The sequence below is a fragment of the Taudactylus pleione genome, unplaced genomic scaffold (assembly GCF_031769625.1).
Source record: "Taudactylus pleione unplaced genomic scaffold, aTauple2 ptg000458l, whole genome shotgun sequence".
Classification (NCBI taxonomy): domain Eukaryota; kingdom Metazoa; phylum Chordata; class Amphibia; order Anura; family Myobatrachidae; genus Taudactylus; species Taudactylus pleione.
The window spans coordinates 1,979,919-1,998,250 of NW_028284860.1; the positions used below are offsets into that span (position 1 = coordinate 1,979,919).

The following is an 18,332-nucleotide window of genomic DNA, read 5'->3' on the forward strand; positions in this document are numbered from 1 at the left end:
GGCTACTACCGGGGGTTACTACCAGGGGGGGGGATATCGCTACTGGGGGCACTACCAGAGGGGGGGATTAATAATGGGGGAACTACCAGGGGGGGGATGTTGCTACTGGGGGCACTACCAGGGAGGGGGGGAATACTGGGGGCACTACCAGGGGGGATGTTGCTACTGGGGGCACTACCAGGGAGGGTTAATACTGGGGGCACTACCAGGGGGGGATATTGCTACTGGGGGCACTACCAGGGGGGGGGATTAATACTGGGAGCACTACCAGGGGGGGATGTTGCTACTGGGGCACTACCAGGCGGGGTATTACTACTGGGGGCACTACCAGGGGGGATATTACTACTGGGGGCACTACCAGGGGGGATATTACTACTGGGGGCACTACCAGGGGGGGATTACTACTGGGGACAGTACCAGGGGGGGGATTACTACCAGTAGCTGCTGCATTTCCCACCCTAGGCTTATACTCGAGTCAATAAGTTTTCCCAGTTTTTCGTGGTAAAATTAGGTACCTCGGCTTATACTCGAGTATATACGGTATATATATATATATATATATATATATATATATATATAAAACAAGAGATATGGTAAGAACTTACCTTTGTTATCTGTTTCTACGAAGTCCATAGGGTCCGCAGGGTTGACCTTGGGGTATAGCTGGATCTGGATCCATGGGCACCACGCAGTTAAAGCTTTGCTGCTCCCAGGATGCACTTGGGTCCGTCCTCCTCTATACCCCGCCCCGGCCACAGGCACCTCAGTTGGTAAGCAGCTAAGGCCGGAGGAGGAGACTAAACAGAGAGAAGGAAGACTGGAACTCACAAGAAACCATACTCACAGAAATGGGAGACGGAAAACCGGTGACCAGCCACACAGCCCATTTGAAGCCAGGTGCGTCAGGGCGGGCGCCCTGTGGACCCTATGGACTTTGTAGAAACAGAGATAACAAAGGTAAGTTCTTACCATATCTCTTGTTTTCTACTTCAGGGTCCATAGGGGGTCCACAGGGTTGACCTTGGGGATGTCCCAAAGCAGTTCAACTAAGGGCGGGGACGCTCCTGTGCTGAAAGGAGTACCCGGCGCCCGAAGGATGCATCCTGAGAGCCGAAGGTGTCAAACGCATAGAACCTCAAAAACGTTTGAATTGAAGACCAAGTGGCCGCCTTACACAGCTGAACAGCGGAGGCGCCACGTCTAGCAGCCCAAGAGGGACCCACAGAACGAGTGGAATGAGCCTTAACAGAGGCTGGCACAGGTAAACCCTCCTGTGCATAAGCCTCACAAATAACGGAACAAAGCCAACGGGCTAACGTTTGCTTGTTGGCAGGCCAACCCCTCTTGTGAAAACCGAAGAGGACAAACAAAGAATCCGACTTCCTAACCGAAGCAGTCCGATCCACATAGATTCTAAGTGCCCGGACTACATCTAAGGAAGCCTCACCAGCTGAAAGATCAGGCGACCGAAAAGCTGGCACAACAAGTTCCTGATTAATGTGGAACTTCGAGACCACTTTGGGCAAAAACTCAGGACGAGTGTGGAGCACCGCTCTGTCCTGATGAAAAATCAGAAAAGGAGGGCGACAGGAAAGCGCCCCCAACTCTGACACCCTCCTGGCAGAAGCAATTGCTAGGAGAAAAACGGTCTTGAACGTCAGCCACTTGAGGTCCACCGCCTCAAGAGGCTCAAAAAGATGACCCTGCAAGACCCGTAGCACCACCGCCAAGTCCCAAGGAGCCACAGGAGGCACGAAGGGAGGCTGTATCCTGAGAACACCCTGGAAAAAGGTGTGAACATCCGGTAGTGTAGCAATCCGTCGCTGAAACCACACGGACAATGCAGACACATGAACCTTCAGAGAGGCCAGGCGTAAGCCGAGGTCCAAACCTGATTGAAGGAACTCCAAGATTCTGGAAACCCGGAACACCTGAGGATCATAGTTTCTGGATTCACACCACTGAAAGTAAGTGCGCCACACCCTGTGGTAAATCCGTGCGGAGGCAGGCTTGCGTGCCCTAAGCATGGTACCAATGACTGAACTGGAGAAACCCCTAGACCTCAAGACGGCTGTCTCAAGAGCCACGCCGTCAAAGACAGCCGACCCAGATCCGGGTAAAGGCAGGGCCCTTGAGACAACAGGTCCCGACGCTGAGGAAGAAGGTACGGAGCGTCGATGGAGAGACACCTCAGAGCGGAGTACCAAGGACGTCTGGGCCACGCCGGAGCAACCAGCACGAGCGTGCCGCCGTCCTGCTTGAATTTCCGCAGAACCCGAGGAAGTAAGGATATCGGAGGAAACAGATACGCCAGTTGAAACGTCCATTTCACCGACAGCGCGTCTACCAGACTGGCGCCTGCGTCTCTTGTCCTTGACCCGTAAACGGGCAACTTGTGATTGTGACGGGAGGCCATCAAGTCCAGCTCCGGCATCCCCCACCTGTCCACGAGTAGCTGAAACACCTCTGGGTGAAGCGACCATTCCCCGGGATGCACGTCGTGATGGCTGAGGAAGTCCGCCTCCCAATTGAGGACTCCGGGAATGAAGACTGCCGAGATCGCTGGAATGTGACACTCCGCCCAAGCAAGGATGCGAGACACCTCCGACATTGCTGCCCGACTTCGAGTTCCTACTTGGTGGTTGATATACGCCACCGTGGTGGCGTTGTCGGACTGCACCTGAACCGGCAGTCCGTAAAGAGCGGGACCGGACGACTGCAGGGCCCGATAAACCGCCCGCAGTTCCAGAATGTTGATGGGAAGAAGAGCTTCTTCCGCAGACCAACGACCCTGAAGTGACAACGAGCCGGTCACTGCCCCCCAACCCCGAAGACTGGCATCCGTCGTGAGCAGGACCCAGTCCGGGATCCAAAAGGGACGCCCCTCGACCAGATGAGCTGTCTGAAGCCACCAAGCCAAAGACTGCCGAACCTCCGGGGACAACACCAACAACTGAGAGCGGATCCGGTGAGGTAACCCGTTCCATTCCGATAGAATCAGCCCCTGCAGAGGCCGGGAATGGAACTGGGCAAATTCCACCATGTCGAATGTTGACACCATGGAGCCCAAAACCCTCCTAGCCGAATGGACCGACAGGCGGCAACTGCTCAGGCAACTGTGTATCCTCAGCTGCAGGGAGGAGACCTTCTCCGGGGTCAGGAAGATCCTTTGCTGCCGAGAATCCAGCAGGGCTCCCAAATGAACCATCCGCTGAGATGGAATCAGGGAGGACTTTTTCCAATTTATCAGCCACCCGTGCGCTTGCAGGCAAGCGACCGTCAAGTGGAGATGATGAAGCAGTACCTCCGGGGAACTCGCCAGCAACAGGAGGTCGTCCAGATACGGTAGTAGCCGTACATTCTGGTTCCGAAGATGTGCGGCCATGACCGCCATAATCTTCGTGAACACCCTCGGTGCCGTGGAGAGACCAAAGGGTAGCGCCCGGAACTGGAAATGGTGTTGAAGGATAGCGAACCTCAGATACCGCTGGTGCGAAGGTGCTATCGGAACATGGAGGTAGGCGTCCTGGATATCCAGGGACACCATGTAAACCCCCAGTTCCATCGCCGGAATGATGGAACGTAACGTTTCCATCCTGAACTTGGGAACTCTGAGGAATTTGTTCAGAGACTTCAAGTTGAGGATAGGGCGATGAGAACCATTGGGTTTCCGCACCAGAAACAGAGAAGAATAGAACCCCGTCCCTCGTTGTAATTGAGGAACGGGAACAATGACCCCTGCTGTCAGCAAGGACTCTATAGCTTCCTGAATCTGTAAAGACTTCGTCGTATCCTGAGAAGGACTCGTGCAGAAAAACTGGTGGGGCGGTCTGTGCCGAAAAGACAGGGCGTACCCCTGGGAGACCACTTCTCGAACCCAGGCATCCGTGGTGGTATTGTGCCAGCACTGGGCAAATAGAAGAAGTCGGCCTCCCACTCTGGGGTCCCCCAGAGGGAGGCCCGTCCCATCAGGCAGAAGGTTTATCTTCCTGCTTGGAAGAAGGGCGCCTGGCACTCCAGGGCTGCTTCTTGGGCTTAGAAGCGGCCTTGGTCGTCGACTGCCTCGGGAAGGACTGACCTTTTGCCTTGCCCTGAACCCGAAAGGACCGAAAAGCACCGCTGGAGGAGTTTCCCACTTCCTGCAATGAGCCTCCGGAAACGGATAGTTCGAAGCCAACCGCTTCTGCGGTTGGAACCTCTTGCTGGGCAACTGCCAGGCCCCTGCCATATGATCCGTCAATTGATCGGACAGGGGAAAAACCATCGAAGCTACCTTGGCCTTTTTAAAATTTGGGTATTTTGACCTGGGGGCGGGCACATCCTCCTCAATGTGAAGGATGGCCCGCACCGCCCTAACCAATGCCGGCACATTAATGGAAGACTTAGCCTCCATCTCCTGGGCCCCGGCATCCGAGTCAGAGTCTTCATGGATCTCCCCGTCATCCGAAGACACGTCCGTGTCCGTGAACTGAGCCGCCAGTGAAGCCGGAACGGAACGCTTGGACGCCCGTGGGGGCAAATCACTGTGCAACATATGTTGAAAAGCCGATGACGAAGCCGCCAGACTCTGAACAGAGCTGGAGAGGACGTCCACCCAAGGCGGGGGTACTGCCTGAGGATACCCCTGAAAAGGTACCATCGACTGCTGCGGCACCGTGGGGGTTTGCACGTATACCGGCAAACCCGCATAAGGACCCACGGTCTGAGACCCGGGAGGAGACTGCACCAGACGAGTCACACCCGGGGAACGGGGCATGGTAGGCTGGGGCAACGCCCTAGAAGGGGCCGCAGTCGGGACCGCAAGTCGGTCCGCGATTGACGCCAGCACTTGCGTAAACATTGCCCACGGAGGATCCTGCGCCACCGGGGGTTTAGAGGGTCCAGGTACCAACTGGCACCGCCCGCACAGACCGTCCTCAGACAATTCTGCCCCGTCAACCCCTGTCTAACAGCGTCGGCAGGAAAACAACACAGGAGCCTCGGAGCGCTCATTCCCCTCATCAGACATGACACAAACTTTTTTGCAAAAAAAAATGTCTCACCGAAACGAGGTAAGGCGTATAACACCCACGCACTCCCAAGTATGCAACCCAAACAGCCCACAATATGGTACTGAGGAGCACACCGCAGTATGTGACGGACCTCACAAATACGTAGATTTATATAAGTGAGGTACACAGAAAGAACACCCCTCCCCCACGCACCTGCGGGCCGTAGGAGAAGGAAAGGGATAGGTAAAAAGCTGACAGTAAGTAGAAAATAAGCACAGACAGCAGCACTAGCAAAAGTCACATACCATGCAGAGAAGTTATACTCACTGCACCTTCCGCTACAATCAACCTCCCAGATTCAGTGTCTGGGAGGGCTATAGCGCTGCGAACACAGTCCTTTGCAGGGGGAGAGGTACGCAGGGGGACTGGTCCACTGGAAGCCTGCCTGGGAGCTCTGCTATGCTGCCTGAGGAAGATGGCCGCCGGAGAGCTCTGAGGAGGAGTGGCCGAGTGAGAACAGCCCAGCGACGCCAGCACACATGAGAGAAGGCGCGCTGGGCTGAGGGGAGGAGCGCTGAAGCAGGGAAGGCTGCCTCCCCTGCTAGTACTAAACCCCCGGGGAAGCCGGTTCCCCGCCGGTACTTACACCCCGGGGGCCAGCGGACACGCGGGGTATTCCTGAAGAGGGGGAGCCCGCCGCCGCTACTAGTGCCGCCGGTCTGTCCCCAGAGACCGGCGGCATGAAGACTGCATTTTCCCCGCGTGCAGCGCTGACAGCGCTGCACGCGGCTTACCTGGCCCCTTCAGTCCGGCAGCAGTCCTTGGGTGGTCCCGGAGCCACGCTAGCACTGACTCCGGGGTCCCGCTGCGATCCCCGGATCAGTACCGGCGTCGCAGCGCCAGCGGGGCTGTTGGAGCGGCAGCATAGACGTCCAGATGGACAGTCTGATGCTGCCGCTCTGAAGACAGTAAAAATAAAATAATAAAATCTTCTTTTTAAAAAAAAATAAAATAAAGAATAAAGCTTAGGGGCTGCTTATGCAGCCCCACTGCGCAGGGTGACCCGACTCCGGCACCAACTAAAACTGAGGTGCCTGTGGCCGGGGCGGGGTATAGAGGAGGACGGACCCAAGTGCATCCTGGGAGCAGCAAAGCTTTAACTGCGTGGTGCCCATGGATCCAGATCCAGCTATACCCCAAGGTCAACCCTGTGGACCCCCTATGGACCCTGAAGTAGAAATATATATAAAATATAAAAAATAATATAATATATATTTTTTTTCTACACAGTGTGACACTATGTTTCTGATTTAAATACACACTGACTGTTATGCTACCTTCGGAGTGCCGCCTATCTGTTTTCCCCTGGGTGGGTGTGGGGATGGAGATTATATACATATCCACACCCACCCAGGGGAAACCAGATAGGCGGCACTCCGGAGGTAGCTTAACAGTCAGCGTGTATTTAAATCAGAAACATAGTGTCACACTATGTGTGTAACTATGTTTCGGATTTAAGTGCCCATTGACTGTTCTGCTACCTTCGGGGTGCCGCCTATCTGTTTTCCCATGGGACTTATATAGCTCCTTAGGAGATACTTGCTGTATATCCCACCCACAGGAGGGTACCCGACAACTTTTTTGGATATTTTTGCTAAGTGCCAAACTACCGGATTTCTTTCTATCTATCTATCTCTCTATAACAAGTGGTGACGGAGAATTTTGAGGAGGAATTTAGTCAATTACAGATTATATGACAGTTGTGCATCAGAGTTTGCTTAGTATAATAGTAATACCTCTAATAATATGTTATACCAGTCCGTTAAACTAAAAACTTGCCACTTCATGAATCCCCAGCTGGTTAATTACCCTGGCCTCCACAGCCCAGAGGTCAGCAAGTTATCCCCTACCGAAAGAGGTAGCAATGAGGGAGGGGGAGAGAAGAGAGAGACACAGAGAGAGACAGAGACACACCCAGATACAAAGTGCGAGGGACAGGTAAAGAGAAAGAGATGGAAAGACACCTGTGACTGCTCGTTTCCCTAACACATTTTTCATAACGATTCAATGGCTTTTAAGATTACTGCCGTTACTTAGGTTTCTTTATGTGTAAAAAGTAATTTATTAATTTTAAATGAATGTGCTAAGAGAAATAAAGTGGGCAACATGGTATTTGCCACCTCTACCTGTATCTCCCATACAAAAGAGGAGCAAAATGCAGCTCATTAGACACTCTGGAACCTTCATAGCCAGTACAAGACAACCTGCCATGTATCGATGACCTGGAGAGGTCCGCACATTGTCAATCTAGATGATCATTGACCTTGACAATGTGAAAGATAGGCGTCCCCACCCAGCTCCCAGATGAGCATAGGAAATTGCTTCTGTCAGACTTACACTCTCCTAGGGTCTTCTGTAACATGTCATGCTTGGCTTTCAGTTTCGTAATCAAATTTCGTCCCTCCAGGAATTCCTTCATCTTCTACAGAGAACAAAGAGGCAATAATTCATCAGTTACATCCAACCAGATTCTCAGTGCAGCCCAGAGCTATTACGTTTGACCCAGAAATTTCTAATTAATTTCAGAGATGTATTATACTCCCATGGTTAGCACTTAAGGCAATAGATAGCATTATAAAAGGTATTAAACAGCCAAAAAAGATTGTGACAATCTTGTGAGAAACTGGAGATATAAAGGAAGAACTACATTTTAGAAAGTAGTGTAGAATCTGGAAACAGACTTCCAGCTGGAGAGAATAATTTGATATGGGAATTGGAAAAACATAATCACGTTCAAACGAAAACAGCTCAGACACATCTTGTACCAGAATTAAACTGGCCTATGTCTGACAGCTTAGCCTTTAACACACTTTTCTATATGCTTGGATTAGCACATCTCCAAACTTCCCCAAGACTAGTACACTTGTGCCCTACGGGTACCTTCAAGTACCAAACTTTACAACGGAACACCTGTTGGTGGAGGGGGGGGTGAGGGTCCAGTTAAGGCAGGGGTGGGGAACCTTTTTTCTGCCGAGGGCCATTTTGATGTATATAACATTATTTGCAGGCCACACCTCCTCCATGTGATGTCACATGGGGCGGGGCCACAATTGCCATTGATTACAGCAATACCTAGAGCATCCTGAGGATACTCCAGGGAGCAATGTGACCATCTGAAGCTTCCTAAGGGCGCTCCAGGCGGCACTGCTGCATAGATTCTGGCACCTTGCTAATAAGATGAGGCTAGCAGAAAAATGCTCCAAGGGCCATATACGGGGGAACAAAACATCTAAATTTTGGGTCCATGGCCAGGAAACTCCCCAGACCTTAATCCCATTGAGAATTTGTGGTCAATCCTCAAGAGGCAGGTGGACAAATAAAAACCCACAATTCTGATAAACTCCAAGCATTGATTAGGCAAGAAGGGGCGGCCATCAGTCAGTATGTGGCCCAGAATTTGTTTGACAGCATGCCAGGGCGAATTTGCGAGGTCTTGAAAAAGAAGAGTCAACACTGCAAATATTGACTCTGCATAAACTTAATGTAATTGTCAATAAAAGCCTTTGACACTTATGAAATGATTGTAATTTTACTTAAGTATAGCATAGTAACATCTGACAAAAAGGTCTAAGAACACTGAAGCAGCAGACTTTGTGAAAACAATACTTGTGTCATTCTCAAAACTTTTGGCCATGGCTGTACATGCGCTGATGCAATTTCTTATGGCTTTGCATTTCCGAAATATGCAAATACCAATTTAAGCATTCCTCTTGTGCACTGGACTGCGTAAACTCTGTGACGCCCACTTTGCATATCTGTGCAATGCTCAAGTCTGCTGGTGGATCCAACCACTCCACCATCAACACACTAGTCGGAAATCGTATCCACTAGCAACCCTTGGCTAGCGCAAAGTCTTCCTTGTAACTTTTTTAAAATATGGCCACTGTGCTGCGAAAGAGAATTAAGCGGTTGCCAAATCATGCACATAACATGAGATTCTCTCTTTTTGCATCTACTTCAGGTCACTTTCTAACCTCCACCCTAAAATGCACATGAATCGCAGATGCCGTCTCCCATTATAGCAATGCTGTAAGCAACTGTGTACGCCATCACACACCTAGGTTCGCGAATGCGCAGTAAGGATTCCTAGATTTTTTGCTCATGCACAGTAGGAAAATATTGCCGAACTGTGCAAACATTGTTAGAGAGTACAGATGGGGGTGGGGTGGGGAGAGAGAGATAAACAAGAAAAAAAAGCTGGGACACACACACAAAAACGAAATATTGGTAGAGCAACACTAACTAGCTTATACATTTATTTGGTATATTGGTTAAAAAGGCACAAATGTTCCATTGAAAAAAGAAAAAGGTGAAAAATATACTGCACTAAAGCTTCTTGCTTCTTTCGTGAAATGAAAAAGTGAAAAATTGCTACTTAATCATAAAGAGGGGTAAAAGCTATGATTATAAATGATACAAAGATTATCTGTTTTAGGCCAGTTTTCCCATTTCCATTACCGTAATTATTTTGCCTCTAACTGTATTCACTCTCAATCACTGATCACCAAATGGAGTGCATAAGATACAAAACTGTACTACCTACTTGTCTATCTGTCGCACATAGAAGACAATGGTCTTAAACAGGGCTCGACAAATCCCGGGGTCCAGGTCGCTAAGGCTACCAGATTTTGCTGCCTGGCTACTAGATTTTGCAGTGAGGGAGGAAGCTCCGGCGGAGATTCCTGCCTATAGTATTGCAGTGTTCATATCATGCACAGGAGTGCATGTGCTGAGTGTCGCCTACGGTGACTGCTGGGCCTCTGTCCGTCCCGGCCTGCACCGACTACTCCTCTCCATCCTGGCCTGCTCTGATCCCTGCTGTCTGTCCCAGTCTACGCTGATCCTCCTGTACGTCCTGTCTGTCTACTGTCTCCTATCTCTGGCTGCATAGAGCTCTCTGGTCGTAGGGTCTATGCGTGGCCAGGGATTGCGGAGCGGCTTCAGAGGGATAATGGTGTGACCACGAGGGGAGGGGGGGTTTTGTACTTTCTGGCACCATTATTTTATGTGAAATGTGGTTCATTAAAACTAGAGAGTGGGGGTGGAGAAGGGGAGCTGTGCAGAGCAGTGAGGGGGCCTCTATTTTACTGTATCCATTCAACTGTGACCATTTTGTGGACTAGTATAGTGTGTATAAAAGTTGCATAACACATAGAGCTGTGCTCCTCACTCACTCCTATAATTTTTTTTGGGGGGGGACGGTGGTCTGGCTTCTACACTTTCATCCTGGCTCCTACATTTTAGAATAATTTGTCAAGCCCTGTCTTAAATTATAAGAGAGTCTTATTTAAAGAGAGCAGTCTATTGTATTTATAAGAGCATGGATACCTGTAGAATTAAACATTTGAGGATCTTCAAGCAAAAACAGCAATGCTATGGAGACCCCAGTGGTCCCAGTAGCTAGAATGAGAACTTTATTTTAAAACATGTAATCCCCTCGATGTTGGGCTAAGGCCTTATAATAATAATAATATGAAAATAAATGAGTATTTTCACTTTCTGTAGAGGTTGCAAATTCTATTGTATGCCCCAATAGTGCTCATTCCATAAACAAGTGTATATCCCGCAATTATGCTATGAGACTGTGGAGGCAAATGATTTGCTCATTAACATTCAACCCATGTTGTTAAAAAAAGCCTTTTAACTTATGTTCTGACAAGGTTACAGGGCGGTGGATAGCATCCTAATAAAATAGGGTAAGAATTGATCTTTACAGTAAAGTAGAACTGCTCTGTCTCCTGCTGGTTGGCACGTCGCTTGGCAATACTCGGCTTGCTCATGTAGGTCTCCGACACTGTGGACTTCACAGATTCCATGGAGTTGCTATACTGGAAGCAGTCGGATACATCAAAGTCCTCTACGCTCACCATGTCCTGAATGGTCTGCAATGTAGCTTCCATTGTCTTCTTAACCTTTGGTATGAAACAGCAAGATAAACATATAAAGCCTCCTCTGTTTTTATTTGTTATTAAACAATGATCATTACCTAATGGGAACTGAATTTTCCATAACATGGAAAAGTGACTGTGCAAAATCCTCAGCAGTAAAGCATAGCTGTAATAAAAGGCTAGCAATACCCGGATAGCATTCCACATAACATTGCTCCTTTAGGTGCCTTCACATCATCTCTGCATAAAGCTGGCCACACGTGCTGACCTGCCACTTGGTGAAGTAGGACCAATGTCCAATTTTTCCACAGAAAAGAGGAGGTCATTTACAGAGTGCAAAACAGCAAAGTCAGCACAAAATCAGACTGGACACTGCTGTGCACAGTGGCAGGTTTAGGCAGCTATATGGTGGCATTTGTGGAGAAGTAGAAGTTTACACATGATGAGGGACAGATGTCGGAGTGAGAGTGTACCTTGCCAAGTTTGGAATTGTGGAGAAAGATAAATGACACAATATAAAGATGTGGAGTGTTTTTTCTGTGCAGAAGAGCACATGGCATTGTCATTCAGCAAAAGGACTAGCAATTTACACCAGCTCAGAACTGGTCTTTGAATTTCCATCTATACTTGTAAAAGGACACATTTTACACTTTCATGTTGTAATATGGCAGAGAAGTGCATTTCTAGGTGCAATATAGTAATAGTGATGTCCACTCGTTATTAAATGAGGCTCAAATTAGAAATATTTTAGGAATTAAAAGTCTAGGCAGTCTATTTATCAAGCAGTGATAAGTGTGGAGAAGTGGACCAGTGTAGAAGTTGCCCATAGCCACCAATCAGCTTTCAAGTAGCATTTAACAAGTACAGTCTATAAAATAATAAGTAGGAGCTGATTGGTTGCTATAGGCAACTTCTCCACTGGTTTATGTCTCCACACACTTTTCACTGCTTGATAAATAGACCCCTAGGTAACTAAAGTGACAGGAAGTTGACACTTTACACAGTGCACAGCTTCCAAATTTTCTGCCACTTATGTACAATGGACCATCTAGAAGCTCCAGTGAAACTTCAGGGTGTATAGCTGTGTGTATGCAGGGTGCATTGCACATTACAACCACAATAGCCAAACTGGCCATTTAGGCCCTAAGACTAAGTGGCCATATCAATTCCAGCATAACTGCGGCGCAGAAGGAAAATGCACCACACACAAGCTAATAGCAATGATCTGCTTTTGCCTACATGTCTAGTAATGATCTGATCATTTTAATTAAATTATAATCAGACATCATTATGTCATCTGCTGCAAGGATACAGAAACCAGTGGGGTGCATTACAGCCAGTGTGGATAACACATGATGAAAATAATGGTCTGAGGAAAGGTTGAACGTACACTGTGCACAAGGTACAGCATATAATAACATTAGATTACGTTACACATCATTTAAGAAAACTATAGAGGGACATATATACGAAAACTAGTATAAAAAATGTGTTGCAACCAGTTAGTAGAGCACAAACAGCTCAAACACACACCCCATACCTCCTCATTTTCTATTTGCAATGTGGACAAGCGACACTGCAGCTGCTGACACCTTTGCGCCAACTCCCCCTGTAAAGGTTGCTGTGCACAGAGTTGCGCCATCTAGAGACAAGAATGCAGAACTCATTACAGAAAAGCACTGGGATAGTCAGTTGTTACAACCATGCATTCTGCAGTATGCATACCATTGTATTAGCATGCAGAAATAAAGTAGAAATAGAACTCTGTTGCCTCCCCCCCATCACTATTATGCAGTAACAGCTGTAAAAAGAAAGCCTCTTTGTTCACTAGGCAGGATCAAAATTCAAACAAAATAAAAGATTCTGTCCTAAAACAGAGATTCTTATGTAAGAAAGAGGCAATTTCCGCAGTACATTTTACCATTTCAAAGGAATTCTGTTTTGTTATATCCCTCGTATAGTACATTGTTACTCAATATACAGTATTGTATCAAGGTCGTTTTAAATGGTTTATTATAGTTATCATAGCATTAATTTAATGTATATTTTTAGAATGGTGGTCATGATAAAATGTATAGCAACATTCTAGGTAATCGGCAAAAATGACAAATCAGTGATCACTTCAGATGCCTAAAATAACAGTTTTTATATGGAAAAAAAACAAACTATTAGCAAGTTTACAACTATTGCCTCATTTAAAGTTCAGAGTAAATGCAGCGTTATACCTTGGAAGCAACATGTTGTGCGGCAGTGGAGCAAATATCAAATGTGGGGAAATATTTAGATTTAGAATGCGGGGCATCAATTCTGGGCTGCACCAATAAAGCTGCTTTCAGAGCAGCCAGTAGTATCCCACCTACAACGCAACATGGTTTGTCCAGGAGTAAACTGACACATTTTAGCTGACTTTGCCCCTAGTTCGATGTATGTAAAGGTTTCTTGAGCATGCCAGCTTTTTTGATCTGAGGAAGTGCAGTGACCGACTATATTTGTTATGCACAACTGTTTCTATTTCCCTATGAAGAATGTAATATACAAACCACTTACAGTATCTCCCATGTGTGGTTGGAACTCAAACCTCACAGGAGGGCAGAAGACACTGTTAGATGACTCCATGAGGCGTTGCTTGTCTGCAGTAGATTCCAGGTTCTCTGTGGCACTCTCCAGAGCCTCTAGTCCCTCCTGCTTAGAGTGCTGAAGGTTGAACTCAGCGGAGAGGAAAGTACGTAGGGCACGATGTAAACTTGAGTGGTAGCCGAGGTCACAGCACTTTAACAGGACAAAAAGCATGCAGATTGCAATACAAAACTACAACGATATACAAAATAGAACTATATATAAACACAATGTATAACACAAGAAATGTGGCATAGAAAAAGAATTACGATATGGTTCCAGAAATTAGCACACGGACAACAAAGTACAGTAAAAGTTAAAAAACAACCAAAATAAAGAAATAATGAATAAATATCAGTGAAAATACTGCAGAATATAGATATTGTACGCAAATTCCTTAAATACAAATTATTTTGACCACAGGAAAATAAACGGCATAAAAAAATAAATAAAAGAGTTATGGTAGACTTACCTGTGTTAACTCTTTTTCTTCGAGGTCCATAGAGTCCACAGGGATACCATGGGGAAATGTGGTTGGAGTGATCCAAGCACATAACAGTTAAGCTTTCAGCTGCCAGGATGCATCAGGTCCTCCTCCACATATACCCCGCCCCTAGTCACAAGCATTCAGTTTTGTAAAGAAGCCCAAGGCAGAGGAAGGCTTTCGTGCCCTAAGCACCGTCTGAATCACAGAGCTGGAGAAACCTTTGGCTCTTAAGATGGAAAACTCAGGAGCCACAGCGTCAAAGACAGACGAGGTATGTCCGGATGAAAGCAGGGACCCTGCTTAACAGATAAGGCCATAGAGGAAGAGGAAACGGAGTGCCTATGAATAGATTCCATATGTCGGTGAACCAATGGCACCTGGGCCAAGCAGGAGCTACCAGTACTACTGTGCCGTCTTCCTGCTTGAATTTCCCGAGGACCCTTGGGAGGAGGGAAATCGGAGGAAAGAGGTACGCCCCTTTGAAGTCCCACCTCACTGCTAGTGTGTCCATGAAGGAGACTGAGGGATCTCTGGTCCTGGACCCGTACCTGGGGACTTTGAGGTTGTGACGTGAGGCCATGAGGTCTATGTCTAGTAGGCCCCATTTGTTCACCAGGAGTTGAAAGACTCCCGGGTGGAAAGCCCACTCTCCAGCATGTATGTCCTGACGACTTAGGAAGTCAGTTTCCCAGTTGAGGAATCCCGGGAAGAATATTGGTAAGATAGCCGGAAGATGACGTTCTGCCCAGATCAGAATGTTTGCCACTTCCCTCATGGCTGCCTCACTTTGCGTGCCTCCCTGATGATTGACATAGGCTACTGTGGTCGCGTTGTCGGACTGGTTCTGGACCGGCATGCCTTGGAGGAGGTCCTGTGCCAGACTGTGCGCTTTGTATACTGCACGAAGCTCCATTTTTTATGTGCAGGTGACTTTCCTGATTTGTCCATCTTCCCTGAAAGGTATGATGACCTGTCACCGTCCCCCTCCGCAAATACTGGAGTCCCTGGTGAGGAGCACCCAATTTGGAATCCAAAATGGGTGACCCTTTGTCCAGATGAGACCTTTGTAGCCATCATGAGAGAGAGCCGACCCTTCGGAGTAAGAAGGATCCTCTGGGACCGCATTAGATGATACTACCCATTCCACCAGGAGAGAATCAATTGTTGCAGAGGCCTGGAGTGGAACTGATCATATTCCACCATGTCGATGGTGTATACCATTGACCCCAGGACCTGCATCGCAAATAGAATCGACATCCTTCGCATGCTGAGCAATTTGCGCACTCACAGTAATTTGGCCGAAATCTTGTCCCCTGGCATAAACACCTTTTGTGCCTTAGAATTCAGAAGTGCCCCCCAGATGTAGCATCTGCTGTACTGGAGAAAGGGAAGACATCTTCCAATTGATGATACAGCCGTGCGTCTGTAGGCAGGCAATGGTCAACTGGAGATGTTGTTGTAAAACAGCTGGAGACTGTGCCAATATCAGGCGGTCATATAAGTATGGCAGTATTCTGACTCCCTGACACTTGAGGTGGGCCGTAATAACCGCCTTATTTTTGGGGAAGACCCGAGGGGCCGTTGACAGACCAAAGGGCAGTGCCTGGAATTGGTAATGTTGTTGCAGAACAGCAAACCGTAGAAATTGTTGGTGGGATGACGTAATAGGCACATGCAGATACACATCCTGAATGAATGTCCAGGGAAGCCATAAAATCCCAAAGTTCCATTGCCAGAATAATTGACAGAAGAGTCTCCATACGGAACTTGGGTACATGGATAAACTTTATATATATAAAGAAAGATCCACGCTCAACATGTGAATCAGCACTACCATAGGCAATACAATAATTGCAAATCGAGACTGTGTGAGACCAGTACTTACAGTCAGGTGCATAAATATTGGGACATTGACAGAATTTTCATATTTTGGCCTCTATTCACCACCACAATGGCTTTGAAATGAAACAAACAGGATGTGCTTTAACTGCAGACTTTCAGAATTAATTTGAGGGTAATTACATCTAAATCAGGTGAACGGTGTAGGAATTACAACGGTTTCTATATGTGCCTCCCACTTTTTAAGGGGCCAAAAGTAATGGGACTGTCAACTCAAAAGCGATTTCATGGACAGGTGTGGGCTACTCCCTCATTATTTCATTATCAATTAAGCAGGTAAAAGGTCTGGAGTTGATTCTAGGTGTGACATTTGCATTTGGAATCAATTGCTATAGACTCTCAATATGAGATCCAAAGAGCTGTCACTATCAGTGAAGCAAGCCATCATTAGGCTGAAAAATCAAAACAAACCCATCAGAGATATAGCAAAAACATTAGGTGTGGCCAAATCAACCGTTTGGAACATTCTTAAAAAGAAAGAACGCATCAGAGAGCTCAGCACACCAAAAGACCCGGAAGACCATGGAAAACAACTGTGGTGGATGACAGAAGAATAATTTCCCTGGTGAAGAAAAACCCCTTCACAACAGTTGGCCAAATCAAGAACACTCTCCAGGAGGTAGGTGCATATGTGTCAAAGTCAACAATCAAGAGTAGACTTCACAAGAGTGAATATAGAGGGTTCATCACAAGATGTAAACCATTGGTGAGCCTCAAAAACAGGAAGACCAGATTAGAGTTTGCCAAACAACATCTAAAAAAGCCATTACAGTTCTAGAACAGCATCCTATGGACAGATGAGACAAAGATCAACTTGTACCAGAGTGATGGGAAGAGAAATGTATGGAGAAGGAAAGGAACTGCTCATGATCCAAAACATACCACCTCATCAGTGAAGCATGGTGGTGGTAGTGTATGGCTGCCAATGGAACTGGTTCCCTTGTATTTATTGATGATGTGACTGCTGACAAAAGCAGCAGAATGAATTCTGAAGTGTTTTGGGCAATATTATATGCTCATATTCAGTCAAATGCTTCAGAACTCACTGCAAAAGCAACCAAAGAGTTTTTAAGGCTAAAAAGTGGAATGTTATGCAATGGCCAAGTCAATCCCCTGACCTGAATCCGATTGATCATGCATTTCACTTGATGAAGACAAAACTGAAGGGAAAATGCCCCAAGAACAAGCAGGAACTGAAGACATTTGCAGTAGAGGCCTGGCAGAGCATCACCAGGTATGAAACCCAGCATCTGGTGATGTCTATGCGTTCCAGACTTCAGGCTGTAATTGCCTGCAAAGGATTTGCAACAAAGTATTAAAAAGTGAAAGTTAGATTTAGGAGTGTTTAGTTTGTCCCATTACTTTTGGCCCCTTAAAAAGTGGGAGGCACATATAGAAACCGTTGTAATTTCTACACCGTTCACCTGATTTGGATGTAATTACCCTCAAATTAAATCTGAATGTCTGCAGTTAAAGCACATCTTGTTTGTTTCATTTCAAAGCCATTGTGGTGGTGAATAGAGGCCAAAATATGAAAATTCTGTCAATGTCCCAATATTTATGCACCTGACTGTATAGTATTGTGTTTATTTAGATACAATGGGGTCATAATCGGGAGTACTATGCTCCCGATTATTGCTAATTATCAGGGTTAGTGAGTGCTGTTTTGCAGTACAGTATATACAGTGGTGGATCGTCTGTATCCCCACACGCTCATGCATGTACATAAATAAACATTAAATATGTAAGCAATTATATGAATTTAAAATAGTAAAGAATTAAAAAAAAAGTTATATATGGAAAATTAGGAGAGCACTCAAAACTGCACTCACTAACCTTGATAATAAGTAACAATAATCGGGAGCCATAGTACTCTCAATTATGACCCATTGTATCTAAATAAACACAATACTATACTGGTCTCACACCGCCTCGATTTGCAATTATTGTATTGCTTATGGTAGTGCTGATTCACATGTTGAGCGCGGATAATTCTTTATATATGTAGCTTGATTATTTAGGGACGGGTATCCTAATTGGACCCTGCAGCTCAGCTAAATTATAAAACAAACACCCATAACCAGCGTAGCGCGGATTCCAAAATAGATTCTCTACACGGATAAACTTGTTGAGAGTTTTCAGATTTTGAATAGGGCGATGAGACCCATTTTATTTCTGAACCAGAAACAGATTGGAATAATAACCCTTTATTTGTTGAACCACAGGAACCGGGATTATTACCCCTGCACGCGACAGGGAGTAAATGCCCTCCTGGAGGGCCAAAACCTTGATAGAATCTGATGGGGGAGTCGTACAAAAAAAAAAAACTTCTGGGGAGGATGCCTCCGGAGGGTGAGGGCATACTCCTGAGAGACCACTTCTCGGACCCAG

The 18,332-nt window shown here is 46.7% G+C and overlaps 1 protein-coding gene across 2 annotated transcripts in view; it reads right to left on the reverse strand.

The window, feature by feature from the left end:
- SRGAP2 (SLIT-ROBO Rho GTPase activating protein 2) overlaps window positions 1-18,332 on the reverse strand; it is a 153,973-nt gene that overhangs the window by 31,684 nt on the left and 103,957 nt on the right. For both annotated transcript variants that reach the window (XM_088448563.1, XM_088448564.1), the window contains exons 8-11: window positions 13,487-13,708; window positions 12,480-12,581; window positions 10,766-10,963; window positions 7,389-7,473 (exon numbers count right to left, since the gene is read on the reverse strand). In XM_088448563.1, coding sequence (XP_088304689.1) covers window positions 7,389-7,473; window positions 10,766-10,963; window positions 12,480-12,581; window positions 13,487-13,708 — 607 coding nt within the window. The remainder of the gene's footprint in view (window positions 1-7,388; window positions 7,474-10,765; window positions 10,964-12,479; window positions 12,582-13,486; window positions 13,709-18,332) is intronic.